This window comes from Styela clava, chromosome 4, assembly GCF_964204865.1.
Source record: "Styela clava chromosome 4, kaStyClav1.hap1.2, whole genome shotgun sequence".
Taxonomy (NCBI): domain Eukaryota; kingdom Metazoa; phylum Chordata; class Ascidiacea; order Stolidobranchia; family Styelidae; genus Styela; species Styela clava.
In genome coordinates, this window is record NC_135253.1 from 2,180,949 (window position 1) to 2,198,551 (window position 17,603).

The 17,603-nt window shown below is 34.6% G+C and overlaps 1 protein-coding gene across 1 annotated transcript; it reads right to left on the minus strand.

Moving 5' to 3' along the window:
• Nucleotides 1-157: 157 nt before the first annotated feature.
• Nucleotides 158-16,570, minus strand: LOC144421870 (uncharacterized). Its single transcript, XM_078111378.1, has 9 exons — nt 16,154-16,570; nt 15,407-15,459; nt 10,875-10,915; nt 9,151-9,208; nt 8,191-8,251; nt 3,703-3,755; nt 3,130-3,188; nt 2,692-2,823; nt 158-2,219 (listed from the first exon to the last, which is right to left on the minus strand). Exons 1-9 carry the CDS (start codon nt 16,178-16,180, stop codon nt 1,987-1,989), a joined length of 717 nt encoding a protein of 238 aa, XP_077967504.1. The 5' UTR covers nt 16,181-16,570; the 3' UTR covers nt 158-1,986.
• Between the last annotated feature and the right edge of the window lie 1,033 nt (nt 16,571-17,603).

Sequence of the window (17,603 nt, forward strand, 5' to 3'; positions counted from 1 at the left end):
AGTAAATCTAAACACGCAATGAACCCATGCTTTAATGTATTTTCTGCTTAAACGTTTACATATGAACGTAAAATTCCAATCAATTGTTTACTTCATCACTATTGAGCGATGCCAAAATTATTTACTGTGTGTTAAAAATAAGCAACGATTACAGACTTCTTGGCTTGCCTAACGTTTCAAACAAAATGGAGAAGTACAAATGAATTTATGTAAATTTAAAAGCAGTTCATTTTTTAATAGTTATTATGAATGTGGACGTTTCCTCGGCCCTTGACCACTGAAAAATAAAGTCGCTAAGGCGTTTGCTATTGCATTTAGTTTAGATCTCGATTGTTTTCGTAAGCGTGGCCTGCTATGCCGTAAAAATCTTGATTTTGGTGTTTATTCTCCCTAAATCAGAAATTTCCCTCGACATATTCTTGTGTCACGAAGACGATTATATTTACTTTTTTATTTTCGAATAGAACCATGACACCTCTGAGGAAAACGAATTAGTTTTTATTATATAATCATCAGCGACGAGATGCTAAAGATAGAATAAAGTAGTGAATCTGCAACCAAATATTTCTTTATTGTAAAAGCGAGATTATAAAATACTAAAAATAAAACGGAAAACACCATGAGTTTTGTTTTGGGGTGGACCGCGAAAGATTAAAAACACTTTCTTAGACATTGCAAATCTCATGAATTCCTTGTGCCTGCGGCACACCAGTAGTGTTCTAAAACTACCGACTTGAAATAAATTTTACTCCGTGGGATTTTATCGCAGACTAAGGAATTAATCGAGCATTGCGATAGAGCGGAGTAAGAGTTGCAGGGACACCTCATAATGGTGAAATTGCCAAGAATACAAATCAAAACAAAATGTAATCGGGCACTTTGCCACACATTTTTATGGTTGCGGATTACCGTGGTATTTTGGAGTAGTGGTGCTTTTATTTTATCGACGCAATCGCAGATTTAATTTATCACAATCAAATGAATAAAGCAACAATTTTAAATGAATATTTTATTCAACACGAAAACCATTACATATCCGTTGACAAAGTCGGCTCTTATAACGACTGGTGTAATGTCGAGGACAGACTCAGGATTCGTACCGCGGGGATTTCGAGTCGATGAATATGTATTTTTATTGTACTAAATTAAGTATACTTTCTGGGATATTATACCAGATTTTTCTAATAAAGTTAACGAATTCGCATGAGTGCAATATATATCAAAACGAAATATAATCGGGCAGTTGATCACACTTTGATATGTCCGCGGATTGGCGTGGTATTTTAGATCGGTAATGAGTTTATTTTGAGATGAGTCACCGCAACCGCGAGTTACCTTGAACACAAATGAATTAAAATAGAGAGACATTTTGAATTATTTTAGTTATTACGAGACAGAAAACATTATACCACGAAAAAGCCGGTATTTTTAACGAACGCGGAGACCGTTTCAGGAGCCGTTACATGTAAATTTCCGATTCCATCTTGTGACCTCTCGCGCCTCCCTAGGGGGGCGCGCCCTCCAGTTTAAGAACCACTGGTTTAAACAAAACTCGGTTAACAGGAAGGCACCTTTTTAATTTGTAATATTAACCGAAGAAGCGCTTTTTTGAGTATCTACTCTGTTTGAAAAGAATTTGAGCAGAAACTAGGGCACCTAACTTGTTGAAATCAGCAAAAGCACTTTCGCACTTTTTTAGTTAACACTGATGTGGATATTTTACGAACTTTAAATAAAAATTTCACCTGTAGTTTTGATACCTGTAGTTGTGGCGGTGTGGCTCATGTTGCTAAGCGTTAGGAATATGCTTGCCACCGCACCTCTGATAACCCTGCATGGATTCGGAGGTTGGGATCCCATGAAGGGATAGTTATGTGTGAGAGGATTGCTAGACCTTTGCCGCCATAGGGTGGTACACGTAACCGGTGGTCGGTTACGACTTCCTCCACCATCAAGTCCATGCTTCTGAAAAAACAAATAACTAACTTATACCATACCCGACATGGAATGGTAACCGGACGGGAGACCGTGGGTTCCGATAAGGTTATTAAGCTTCCTTATCGGCTTTCCTCTCCTCCGAGATAAAATGTCAATCCTATCATATGACCTAACGGTCAAAAATATCCTTACTAATGTAAAAATCAATACTTTGTAGAACCTAAGAACATACCCAAGTATATTGTCTTCGCCAGGTTTGTTTTTATTTGAAGGTGGAATAACTGGAATAAAAAAAAGAATGCTAATATATGCAAATTCAGGTTGTTAATGAAAGTTAATTTGTAAAGTTATCATTTGAAAGGCAATTTAATTTTTAGCCAAATAGAATATAAAATCTAAAATTGGTTACAATATTTCTAGCATACTAAGACGTAGAGAAAGTAAGGAGACACTAATATATCATCAAATCCAATGCAGCGGCCATTCCAAAACCCAGGGTATAGGAAATTGTGTTGGCAAGCAGTAAAAAGAATTTTTTTTTTTTTTTTTCAAAAATAGTACCACCTTACAAATCGTTGGATATCAGTGGATGCTTGTCTGGGGCCCCTGTTCAGAGCAAAAAGAGTAAACACTAAATGAAAAAAATAATACACGATTTTGTAAGCATGGAGGGATGATTTTACACATGCTTGCACAATACTTGTGAGTTGTTCTATTAGCAAAGTATTTTGCCTTGCTATTGAAAATACTTACTTTTTGAATAAACCTGTTTATCTTTGAAAAAGCTGGAGGATGGTGTAAGAGAGAATCGAACTCTCTTCTTCACACAATAAGAGTCGGAAGATCTTCTAGAATCTTCCGACTCACTGTGGATGATGTCTACATCTGAATGAAATGCATAAATATTAGCATATTTAAAACAATCAATTGGTACAGAATTGGGTGCAGGTGTCAAAGTCAAAAGTTTGAATCTTCCAGAGTCTGGAGTTGCAATTCAAAACTCATATATTTTGTGAAAGAATTTCAAATAGCTTTATGTTGAAAATTCTCAATAGTTAAATAAAAAGGCTTGTATATGCCTTATATATTAGTTTTTGTGTTTTTACAGACTGGAGTCAAAATTTCCCTCAACCTGGAGTCATTTTCGAATTTCAGGGGGTGAAAGTAAAGTCATTTAACTGACTAACTAACCTCTTAACTCTTCCCTTTCCTCCAGCTTTCGTTTTAATATTGACCTTGGTGACATAGAGCTGTGAAGCAAAAGATAACAAATAGAATGAAATACAAAATAATGTAAAATGGTGAACAAGGGTGATTACTGCAAAGAAGTTTTAATTACCATTACATAATAATAAGGACCATATTATATTTTTGACCACCCAAGCTATATATATTTCTGCTTTCTCAAAACCTGCAATGCGTGTTCCTAAATTTTTAATCTAAATACATTTTCAATCTTAAATTTTCTTTTAAACTCGAATAATCGAATTGAATAAATTCCTGTGCCAACATGAGTAGAATATTGAATGTTCCTTCCTCTCAGTACCCTTTGCGGCGTATTGTAAACATTTTTAAATACCATATCAGTTATTAGGAATGTTTATGTAATAATGAAACATCTATCTTTTTTGGTAAATCAATGAAAAAATATGCGATCTTGCACCATATATCGGTTTTGCTAAATTACTTGAAAATGATTATAAAGACCCTGAAAGTTAAATATTCACATGTGGATATTTTACGAACTTTAAGTAAAAATTTCACCTGTACTTTTGCATCCAGTAGTTTAGATTCCTAATCTTTTTCAAGTTCTGGTTCTAAAAATCAAACACAAGGGAAATTTAATACAAGCCCACAACTACTAGGTTTACTATTAGGGAAACTTTCTTGAACAAAGTTTCAACAGTAAATACTAAATGTGCTTTTAATACTTTTTTTCATAAATAAATAAATGTTTATACAAACAAAGAAAACAAAAGAATACCTCATCAAAAAACATGAGAAATTTTTTTGGTCAAGCTGAGGGATTTCCAAATTGAATCCAAAAATTTAAACTATCGATTATAAATGATTACCGTAGTTATATTACAATTCTTGATTTTAAGAATACTTTATTTATTCAAAATATTTATATAAAAAATTTAATTTTAGAGCCATTTAATTTTTCAAAACCATAATAACAAAAAACTTGTTGAATCATGTATATTACTTGTTTCTGTCAACTGTCTATCGCTAAACATGGCAATTTTGAGTAAATGTGAATACACTCGGGTAGAGCTCACCGATAACACTTTTTGACGTTGATACCGATATCGATATATCGGCCAGCTAGTGGCCGATAACCGATACTGCTATGCCAATATTGATATAAATCATATTTTGAGCCACAAAATGGGCTTTTATGATGTACCTCATGAGTGTAGTAGTTTCATTTTGATATCTATTATCATTGCAGTAGAACTTTTATTTAACTAACTCAACAAATGTTATTCTGTAACTTTTTCTGCTACTTCAATATCAGTCTAGCTATTTCCAGTAAAAGGATTGTTAATTTGACGATTTTAAATATATCTATGGGCATAGGGCATTAGAAAAATTATAAATTGATATATTTTACAGTGAATCGTGATAATGATAAATTCCTTTGATATTGTGATAGCATATGTGCAGTTACATGTGAAGTTTTCAATAACTTTGTTTCCAGAGACTCTTAATACCTTATTTAGTCAATAATAATGAATTGAGTTTTTTTTTGTAATTCTCAGCAAAATGATAAACAACCATCAATTAGTGCGTTTACATGGCAACGATTATCGTGCCAAAACCGTATTTTGAGCGAGTCGTGTTCATGTAAACACTTTGGTTCGGTGGCCGATCATGACTCAGCGTGTTTGCATTGTGATATTCCAGCACGATTGCACAGGGTAGATTTGCAAACACGATGCTTTCTTCACACGCGCGAACGGGGGCGCGCTGACGGGTTTACGTCAGCGTTTTCTAGGACGCTTGCTCTGCGCTTCTGTGGACCTAATGCAGTACCGTACCGGTAATGCTTGCAGCGCGACAGCGTTGTAATTGCAAGCGAGTTTGAGCTTTTTGAAGTAATCATCAGTAACGCTAGATAGAATTCTTTACTTGCGAAAAATATGTTAAACTTCTTTCTGAACCAACAACGGCCTGTCCTGCACAATGCAATACCGGTACGGTGCCGTAACTGGATACCGGTATAAAATATTAAGTAAAGTGGCAGAATTCTAGTGCCATAAATGGCTGAAACGTATGTAAGGGTTCAAGTTCCGTGGATTATGAAATTTAGCAAAAGATACAGTCAGACAGTAGGATGTTTTATCTGTAAAATCAAGTAGCCTAAGCAGAACTGATACGAGTCAGGGAATAGTACGAGACAAGAATAGGGCTATGGGCAGCCAGGGCAGGAATGTGTGGAGCTTTTCAACCACAGCTAGCAAAGCGAACGATGTACGTGCCCTACGTTCTAATTTGGAATGTAGGGCATGTTAGTCTATATATATATATATACTGATATATTCATAGGCTACATCAAAAATACAGTACCGGTATCTGACCGGTACTGTTCTTGATTTTGAAAATTTACCAACTGTAATTTATTGACATAATAAATTCCATTCATAGCAAACCGTTATTTGGTTTACTGATTTATATTTATCGCAGAAAAGTAGTAGTGCAGTTTATGTTCATGAGTGAGATGGAGTCTATGTCAAATCTGAAAGTTAAGTGGGAAGACAACGAGGTTAAAACAATGCTTGGCATTGTTCGAGAAATGAATCTGGTTGCTCTGCTTGACCAAGAGGAGTCTAGATCAGAAGTTTTGTACAAAGAAGTTGAGAAACAGTTGACAGCGAAGGGATACAAGAAAAGGTTTGGAAGCACAATCGTTATGTTATACAGAATACAGTTTCAGTTCTGCGATTCATATATTTTAGTAATTTCTAAAAAGTTATTTCTACTTAATTTTTAGACATTTGCAATTGAATTTTGTTGAAATAATATTAGATACGAACTATGTTAAATTCTTGACTAGCAGTATGTTTTCAATTGGCTGGTTACTAAAGCTAGATGTTTTTTCAATTGTAGTTTCCAACAAATACACTATAAAGTGAAGGCCTTATGGTCTACTTTCAACAAGATAGTAAGTCTGCATTCTGTTGGTGGGGCGTAAAAGCTTATGTTTCGCTTAGGCGTATATATAAAGAAATTCCCTTAAAAAAATTTACTCCCTCGACTGTAACCAACTGCTTTGTAAAAAATCAGGAAGTAATATGTTTAAAATACACCCCGCTCCTACTGCCACACATAATCTGGAGATCTAATTGTAAACTTTGTTTTAAGGGTCTGAGGAGTAAATATGGATGATTGTGTGACAACAAGGTTACCCGATTGTAAAAAGCAGTTCGAGTTGAAGCATCAAAAATTCGTTTATCATCTGCATGAGAAACTGAAACGATTAGCTCTGTGGATCCAATGTTGTTGTTTTATTACATATATTGCATTGCACAGTAATAAAATGAAAACCATTGTGTTGTGGCATGGTCCGATCAGAGTGTGGGGGTATAGGCGAGCTTTATAATATAAATAGATTTTCTCCACCAGAAAGCTTAATGAAGGGAAGGTATTGCACATCAACATAATGGAATGACTGCAGGGGGACAATTTGAATAAATTTCTGCAGATAGACTAGAACGGTTGTGCAAAGCCTCTGCACGCCCATTTTTGAACTCTTTAATATGGTTTATAATCTGTATATAAATGAGCACCATGGTAGAATAGATAAAGTCAGTGACCAAAGCAATAATCCCAGATTGCTTGGGAAATGTTGCTGTAGTGTAGTAAAGCGTTGAAAATCGCCCAGCATTTGTAGTTGATATGTACTGATATTTCGGAATATGTCAGATAAAATATATGAAGAACTAGCAGGATATTCGCGAAATTTGTATCTTTGCTCTGTTTCGTATGAATGAGAAACTTATAAACACGTACAAGATAGTTAACTTGTAAAATTAAAAACATTTTGCAAAAAATGAATTCATTTCAGCAGTTAAACCGAATTTAAAAGCAGCCGTGGAAGATGAAACTGGCAACTGTTTTCAACTCCAAGTACGATGCCAACGATTTTAAACCGGATCGAAATTCAATGGTGTCCATGTAAACACGAGACATATTTTGGCGTTCGATTGTCCGAAATACGATGTGGAAACGTTTTTTGATAAAACGATTATCGTGACCATGTAAACGTAGTAAATGTAGATAAAACTGTTACCCCAGAAATTCAAAATTGAATTTGGGGAGGTCACAAATTCGGAACTGACATTGCTTTGAGCTACATGTACCATGTTTCTGTGATTACTAACACACCAGCTTCAAATCGATTTTATTTATAGGGCCACCGTTTAATGCTGATATTAAATTTGCCTTTTTCTCACTGTGTGCTCTCTCAAAAACATCACTTTATAAAACGCATTGTTACTCCAAATAATAACTTTTCAGTTATGATCATGCATGAAAAGGCTAATCATGAGACACCGGAAATTAGGAGAGACACCTTTTTAACGCAAAATGAAAGCGAGAGAAATAATGGGAAACCAATTACGCAGGGGCGGGAGCCGTTGTAGCACGCAGCCCGGCACTTGCTGAGTATGGTCGATATGATATATTGGCAAACACGCAATATCGGCCCGATATATTGGTTGGCCGATATATCGGTCGAGCTCTACACTGGGGACATTCAGGTTTTTTGAAAGAGGAAGGTGTCAGGAATAGGGCTTGGCGCAATATTCTTATAACAGATAGCGAATATATGACATTTTACTATTCGAATGTCCGGTACCAGGCGACCTGCACCTTTTTGAATTTCAATGTAATTCGCGCATCTCTAATTCCCTCGTGAATTGCACAAGAATTTACCCACGGTGCTCAATAACAGACAAATTAAAAAAAAATTTGTATTTTTGCTATGATGTTTCTGCTTTCTCTCTGCACCTGATGCATCATTTCAATTCCCCATTTTGAAAAAGGCACACAAACACCTTCTGCAAATTTTTTCAATTCTGGCTGGTGGCATGTTATTAGCCATTTCATGCATGACCGGAATATAAAATTCTTAACAAAAATTAATTAGTAAAATGATGTAAGCATATTAAGTCGTCAGAATCTGAGGTATATAAATGGCATAGATTTGAAACTGACAAGTAAAGTATTTTTAAAAGCTTGTATTACAGTAATTTCCGGCGAATGAGTCCGTTTGTGGGCCATCTTTTTATCCATTGTAATTGTATATCTAAAACAAAAATTTTAATTATAGATCACCTCAAACAATAATAACTTCAAGTAGATTGAATGAGACTTTATGCATAGACTCTCTACTTCAGCTATATCAGTGGCCAGGTAGGCAGGCAGTGGTTATAAAGCGTCAGACTTATCAACATCATGTGTTAAAATATTAGTAAAAATACTTCAAAAACTCTAATAGCTTCGTACCAATCAGTGAGTGCTTGTGCAAAACCTTGTTTGGAGCAAAAGCCACAGAAAATGCTGTATAAAAAATTGTGAGGAAAATAAACCTAGAAAACAATGCTTCGATCAGAAAAATGTTCACACAGACCCAAATACATCAATTCTAGCTTCGGATTTAGGTTAAAAGCAAATCAACTCACTAATTTTTGATTGAACGATAATATAATTTTAACCAGAAAAGCATGTTTTATCTTTGTTCCAGCTGGAAATGTACAAATTCAAATTTGCAACGTTGAACAAATTTCAAAATTTTTAGATTGCAATTTGAAAGAACTCGAAACTTAGACTATGGGCCTCGCTCTATTAAACATTAACAATCACTGATCTCCAACTATTAAAATCTAGCTTCTGTTTCTTTTTTTAATTCAGCGCTTGTGTTGCAATTTACATATATAGAGTTCAAATCACCCTGGATCGAATGAATTAGGAAAGCAATGCTGAACCAGAAAGGTGGAAGTCTGTTCAAGAATAGTAGTTCCTTACATATTGGTAGATATCAAAGGATACTTGTACAAAGCCTTTTTCGGGAAGAAAGGAAAACAGAAATCTAAAAAAATGGTATGGTACAGTATTCTACTGTATTATATGAAACTCTGATCTGAACTCAACACAGTGATCTTTGCATAAACATGTGTAACTCTCAACTAAGAAAACATATCATACTTGATTTCAGCAAAGATGTTTCCTGTTGGAGCCGCTTTTTTTGCTGACTTCGTTGCACCTATCAATTCAAAAAAATGTGATGAGCTTTTATGGGATTCTGATCTAAAATTCCCAAGTCTTAAGTCTACACACAGATTGTATTTTTGTATGATAGGGTAACTTAGAAAATTTAAATTTACAGTATTATAAAAAAATGATTCATATTATGTCTTTACTTTGGTGGACTATCAGTGTATGAGTAGAATTAATAAGTACTGGGTTTTGAAAATGGTCCATAATGTCTTTAACAGCTGATGCCAATGTGAACACACGGGTATACCAGAAATATAAGACTTTAATGTTCGCCGACTCGCAAGAATTAATACCTCCAAAATGGAGAAAGTGTGGGATTAGAGATTACCAATTTTGGGGTGTCGCAATAAAATTGATCGCAGTGATAAAAACACATAGCCTCCATGGTGAATTTAACAAGTAAAAACCGCTCTGTTGCCGAAAAAACGCTCTTCATGTTTCTTTAAATTTCCGAAGTGATTATCGACCTCCGACATTCTAGACCTTGGTTGTGTATGAAAAAAAATGTTCGTGGATATTCGGTATTCATAAAAAATATTCGAACTATTTTATTCAAAAAAATATTCGATCGGCCCACCCCTAACTACTACCCATATATTTTTAACAAGCCCCCACATACCATAGGATTCATAATGACGTTCAGGTATTCCTGCAGGCCAAAATTTGAAAGTATACCAAGTGGGTGTTATCAACAACAAGGACAAAGGTCCTAACATGTCAGCCGTGCATAAGATGTTCTCTATTTTAAAATCGGAATTTTATTAGGACCAAAGTCAAACTGGTTAGGGGAGAGATACGTTAATGATTTAGACATAAAAGCAATACAACACGAGGTAATAAAGAGCCTTACTCAACACTAGGGCAATATTATTGCCCTTTACTAAATCTGTCTCTATTGTACCAAAAATACTTCCATTTCGATATTTGAATAACGTATATGCAGTTACATTTAAAATACTGCTGAGTGCTGATATTTTGCATAACTATGTTTCCAGAGTTATAAATGGAGTAGGCCTATGGAAATCACATGTCTCCCCAAAAAGAGTGTTGAAAGCTGAAAATTGCAGACTCTCAATACCTTATTTACTCAATTCTAATAGATTCAGTTTTAATAGGGCAGTTGTAGCCTGTATGTACTATTTTAATCCTATTATCATTAGTCTTAATTCTTGAGATTTTTGTGTAATTTTGGTCAAAATATTAAATAACCATTAATATAAAAAAAAATGTTAACCAAAGATTTTCAAAATTGTAGCTAGTTTGATGATGACATTATTATTTGATGAATTTATTGTTACTGTACACAGCCATCAAAATGCAAGAGTGCAGTTATTTGTCTTGTTACTGGATGATAAATACTAAGTATGGCCATCATAAAATCCCCACAATGCGTGCTTCAGCTGTGAGTGAGCAGCACCATGTTGCTATGGATACTGACTTGACATGTTCTAATTAATTCTATTTATAAAACTATCGTTTTCTGTGGATACTAAATTGCCTTTTTCCCTTGTACTCTCTCAAAACAGATATTGCAAATAATAACTTCAGGTGCCGCTGCTTGCCTAATAAAAAACACTGTACAAAACAAAGGGTGGTCGTGAGGATATTTTCTCTTTATTTAAAGTTTTTCTTTTTATAATAGTAAAACATACCTGGTGATTGCACAATTTTTGCTTTTTCCATTATCTTTTGCCTAAAAAGAATACAAATTTGCAATGGAACTTGAAAATGGAAATGTATTCAAACCAGTGTTAACTCTAAGCAAATTATGAGTGCGAAAGTGCTTCGCAGTCCAAAAAAAAAGTGCGAAAGTGCTTTTGCCGATTTTAACAAGTTAGGTGCCCTAGCCTTTCATATAACCCATTTAAAACGGCATAGATACTCGAAGAAGCGCTCCTCCGGTTAATATTATGAATTAAAGAGAAGCCTTTTCGTTAACGAGTTCCCTTTAAGCGAATTCATGTTTAATTAAAACAAGCCAATTCATCGGCAACCAAATGACATCTGCTAACACCTGCCGCGGACAAAACTTTCATGCAATGTATCACGGTGTCAGTTGCTTATTCGCGTAAACAGCAAAGACTTTCACATTTGGTACTCCTTCCATCTAACAGACACCAGGCCGACTGGAAACCATTTATATTAGTTACAGGGTGGATCGTTTGTACAAATCCGGTGCAAAATAATCCCCCCCCCCCCCCAAATATAAATAGCAATCAACTAATTAGGGTTAGGTGCGCTGGAAATTCAACTTTTCGATTCATCCCTAAACCTAATCTGATAATTATTAATTTGTGATGTTGAACCACTTTGAAAGTCGCCACCCGCTGTTTTAAAAGATAGGTTAACCTACGTTCCCTCCGAAATATTATGCAGGATACTCCCCTGTTTTAGGAGATAGGTTGACCTACTTTCTTTTCAAACTTTTTCTCCGAAATATTACACAAGATCACTTTGAAAATCCTCCCGTTTCGGGAGCTATCGTGACCTAATTTCTCATTTACATTATACTGTTTCAGAGCTTACCCAAAGACAAGTAATTTTTAAATGTCCACGTGCCTTGGTTTGCGTGCGAGTTAGTTTAAATCTGGCAGAAAACATCATATATTGGCAAAATGTTTAGTAATGTCATGTACTTTCAGCATTCATAAATAGCACTCTTTGTAATGCTGCTGACCTAGTATCAAATATTCGCATCACAACGCCACTTGCGAGGTTTCCATATATTTCAATTACACTAATAGGAACGATGACATCAAGGAGTTTTCTTTTGCGAAGGTACACTAAATATAACGAGGGTGATTCTTGAGAAAAACATGAATATAAAAAATAAACGAATGATATGATAATGGATCCCAAATAATTTTGAGAGTGTCTCGAAATACCAATCCATTTGATAAATAATTTTTATTCGACCACATGAACGCTGATATTCTGAAAATTAATGTTGAAAGAGAATTACGCATTCTCAGATATCGGACATCCAGTCGCGATATTCAATCGTTCATATGCACAAATCTCACATTAATAGTAATTGCTACCCAAGTTTGTAAAGTTTAGAAACCAACAAACAGAAAATAACTAACCTAAAACACAATTAAAATTCAGTCGGCAATAAATTCGTCAAGACGATGCCATACAAAACAAAAAAGATTTGATCGCGAGAGTTACGTGAGATGACTGCGGTTGTTTTTTAAGCAGAATGTAAAAAAATTTATAATTAATAAACGGGAGTTACGACGCCCCTATTTCCGTCCTGTGATATGCTCACAAATATTCTCGATATTAATATCATACCCTCGCGGATGTACTTTCTATTAGCTCTTTTGTGATCCCTTCCATCCTTGGCCAAGTCATGTTTCGAATATGTGAACATTTTATTCGACCATACATGGCCGGCGGGATGTTAAAATTGTAAACAAGAGAGAGGTAAAATCAATCGCGAATTTCGTTATAACGGCTCGTTTACGAATTGTTGCGCCTGTTATCGTCGAAAATGATTACATTTGTTGTATTTTGAGGCATTTAAGCAGTAATAATTAGGGCATGACATCATCAAAATCGTGCGAATTATTCGGTAACGAATTCAGCTATAATGACCGTCGGGGTATTGTTTTGTTGAAAATTATTATTAATGTGAGAGCGCCAAAAACATACAGTCCATACCGATGCGACTGCAATTTATATGGTCGCAATTGGTGTGGCGCGTTTATTAATAGTGTAAAATAAATTAAACGAATATCAATTATAACCAAGCCTGTCGGCGTGTTTATTTTCTGTGGGCAGGAATCGTAAAATACCACCTTGAGACAAATTCACTTCTATTATGAAATCTTAATTTTCAGTTATTATCGTTATACAAATAACGTGTGGCAACTTTTTAATTGATCGTCGACCAAAAAACCGCCCCACACTCGTCCAAACGTGTGTCGAGCTTGAACGACAGGAACAGATTCATCGACGACCTTTAATTAGGGAAAATATGTATTTTATTGGGAATGCAAAATAAATGTAACAAAACGCATTTTTTTTGTGATATAACTTTGTATTTTCGGAAACGGGTTGCCGTGAAAGGTAAAATTTGATCTAAATTAATCGCAAAAATGTTTTATTTTAAATGTAACAAAACACATTTTGCGATATAACCTTGTATTTTCGAAAACGGGTGTCCTGAAAGGAAAATATGATCTAAATTAATCGCAAAAATGTTTTATTTTAAATGTAACAAAACACATTTTCGCGATATAACCTTGTATTTTCGGAAACGGGTGTCGTGAAAAGTAAAATATGATCTAAATTAATCGCAAAAATGTTTTATTTTAAATGTAACAAAACACATTTTTCGAGATACAACTGTATTTTCGGATACCGGGTGTCATGAAGAGTAAAATATGATCTGAATTAACCGTAAATAATGTTTCATTCCAAATGCATCATAACGCATTTTTTGCGATATAACTTTGTATTTTCGAAAACGGGGTGTCACGAAATTTATTAATCTAATGTTTTATCTATCGTCTAACTAAGTCTGGAACACATCAGTTTCGGGGAGAACTCTAGCCCGCGAAACGTCATTTAATTTAAAATAGAGAATGTTTCACGCATTTCAAAACGGAAAATCACCAGTACCATTCAACCCTCCGGATTCAGTATTCTATATCCCCGTGTCAGAACTTTCTGAAGAATGGAACAAAGATCCCGTCAAACCGCCGCGGAAGAAGGGGAGTATTTTTTGCACTAATATTTAGGGCGTGACAATATCAAAATCGTCAAGAAACTGGTGAATTTGCAAATTCCATAAATAAAATTGTGAATTGCTCGGTAACATTTTAGCTATAATTATCGCCGGGGTATTGTTTTGTTGAAAACACGTTGAAACTTGAGGGAATTAGTTACAATTAGCGCCTGACCTCTATTAGGCACTCGAAAAAAAGCACTCGAGCCCAATCTTTTTAGCATTAAGTCGCATACGTAAAATATCCTGTAAAAGAAGTGCTGTTCATTAACGTCATCTCGTCTTATGACCACGCAGAAATGCCTTTATTGCCGAATTATTCAATCACTATTTTAAATCAACATTCAGTATTGGCACAATTTCAGATTTGCGAAGTTTATCACCATAGAAATACATGAGAAAGTTAATTATCGTCTTAATAAATATCTGCAAAACGGTATGGATAATAATATTACCATTCGCATAAAATTGGGACGGTAAATTTACAAATCTTGATAGGTAATATTAAAGCCAACGCAAATGTTAATTTGAGTCCTCAATGTCTTCAACAGCTGTTGCCGATGTCAACCAACGGGTAAACCCGAAATATAAAACTTCGATGTCCGCCGACCCACAAGAATTCATATTTGTGAAAAATAGAGGGCGGGAATATAGATTACCCAAAACCTGGATATCGCCTCGGTGACAAGAACAATTAGCGATTACAGCGGAATTAACCAGTAAAAAGGCTTTGTTGCCGATTTTTTAATGTTTCCACCACGTTTATTCCGTACTCCTTAAAAATATTCGATTCAAAAAATTATTGAATTTTGCCCACCCCTACTCGCATATCAATGAGAAATAGTTGTGTAAATATCGCAAAATTCCGGAAAATGCCACGTCCTTTCAACATTTGATTACAATAAAATGGCACTCAATGGTATTTTGTGAATTTGGTGATTTTGCAAATCTGTGCCATGCTGCTAAAAGTTTCGTCTGATTTGAAAATCGTGCAGTTTGGTCACAATTTATCCAAAGTGACTATAACACGTTACTAACACTTTTATAGTCATTTTGAATTCACCTTATGATATGCAGAATTGAGTTACAAAAGTACCAGTATGTTACTTATTTGTCAACTTAATACTCGAAAATATTTGTTAACTTTGAATTTTTATTCCATTCAAAATCGGAAAAAAGTGCTATTTCTCTTCAAAATCGGAAAAAAGTGCTATTTCGCAGTCCCTAAAAAAAGTTGCGAAAGTGCTTCGCAATTTTCGCAAAAAAGTGCGCTAATAGTGAACACTGATTCAAACATTCAAAGATTGTTCATCGATATTTCAGAATGGGTAACTGTTTCTTCTTGGGAAAATGCAAGAGTGATTTGTCCTGACACACTCTTCTTATATTACCTGGAAAAATTTGTCTCATCATTCCAAGGAAAGTAATCTATTTATCTAATCAATTTACCTTCTCACTCTACTTCTCTTCTCCTCCTCCCTCCTCGTTCTCCTCTCTTTAAACTGAAAAAGTTTAATATTTTAATAACATTCAAAAATACAGACATTTTTGCGATTCTGGGTGCAGATAATTTATTTTGTCTATTGCCTTGAAAATGAAAACGGTTAAACAACATCCCGGTGTCTAAAATGCATGAAAATATTATAATCAATCATTTTCAATATAGTCACTTCTTTATTTCGCACAGAACCCAAAAACCACTGAACTATGATTTTGAAATAAATTTTTGAAAATAAGGTTGCGAGTCAATGTTTTGAACAGAACTGAAAAGTCACAATATTACCATTTTTAAAATTTGTAATGTTATCTAATATAAATTTAATATTTATCAGTTTATCCAGTCAAAATTTGGTTATCTTGAAGTTCAGAAGTTAGCTCGGGTCAGAATCTTGGAATTTTAATTCTTTTTTTTGCTTAATCTGGGCAAGCCATCTGACAGCCATAGTCTGATAGTTGTTTTACTGAAAGCAGGAATTCAGATGAACTGGATGAAAACTTCTAATTTTGAATTTGAATATTAAAGATTTAGAAGATTAAAATATTCGGAACACATAACTGCATAAGGACTCCTGGGGCAAAACTATTTTCTTATAGCCTACAATCAAAAAATATATAATGAAAACAAATAGCTGAATAGTGTATTGTTTTTAAATTTAGCTTTAAAATAATTTATTTACATATACATGCTGTACATACCTCTTCAACAATTCTTACTCCTCCCATATTAAAATCACCTTAGTATAATAGCTGAAAAATGTAATTATAGTACCGTAGTAGATAGACTATGACTGTATGATAAAAAAGTACATACAAAATTAACAATACAATAACTTTCACAGAACTTGTCAACTACACAAATTCAAACCGGCAGTGGTGAAAAACTTTCGAAAATATAAGAGAACCCAAGGATATTGGCACCATAGATTTAACGTTATACGTAATTACTGAATTATACGCTATACCGGTACCTAAATTTCAGTAATACAAATAAAATTGACAGTCCCGGTAACGAGCTAACGTTAAATGTCCATCGCCGTGGCGTTAATGCACACAGTACTGGTAACAGCTAACGTACCGGTAGCCCTATGTATGCGGTACGGTACACGTGGTACGTAGGCGATATAAACTTAAAAGTCACCTTCAGGGTAAACACGAACGGACACGGGTCAAAAGTCACTGTATTACATTCATTGATTACATTATCAAAATTAATTTTATGATTTTGACCGTAAATGCGTTGACACTGATCGCAGGACTAAGCAAGCGGAGGTGGTACTTTTTCACAATAGTGAAACCGAGCTGCTAGTATTTATTACCATAATGGCTAATCAAGCTTCTTTTCCGTTTTTTTTTTCTTTTTTAAGAGTAGTCTATATCAACATTGCTGTTAACAGTTAACACCATGAACTTGATTTTCACAGCTGGGTTTCATTAAAAAGAACTGGACAATACTTCGGTGTTTGCTTGATGCTATTTTTATGTCAAATTTCGCTATATTATACTGACAAATTACAGAACGCGCGGGCTTCCTATCCGTTTAAAATTTAAAAAGAAAAGTAATATTTGCTCAGAAACTCCATAGTTATAACTAGGATTGGATTATCCGGACAACCTTATGCAGATGCAGGATGGCGGTTTTAATGATAACTATATTTTGTTGTTGCTATTTTTGTGTTTGGGATTCCGGTAAATTGTCGGGAAAATGAGACAAATTGATGCGTGTTTTGATTTTATGTACTTTTATTAAATTATCCATAGTACATTCGCCAATAACCCTGACCTTCCCAGCGCAGGGGGAAATATGTTTTGAAAATAAATACAAATATATAGGATATAAACCTTAATTTAGAATGGAATTGAACGTGTAAAAGTATTACATATCGATACAAAAAAAGGGATTGAATTTGACGCCCATTATTTACATATAGTCGACTTAGTTTTCTATTCTATTTTTAAAAACCGCCTCACCGAAAATGCACCGCATTTTGGAACCGGCCTCTGATGACGTAGTACTGAGAACTTCCAGGACTCGCCTTCATCGCGCATTTGTGAGTACTGTAGTGTTTTTATCTGTGTTTTGGAATTTAATCCTAGTCCCTTGTCGCCTAAGTTTCAAAAAGATTGAAATAATAATGTAATATAAGAC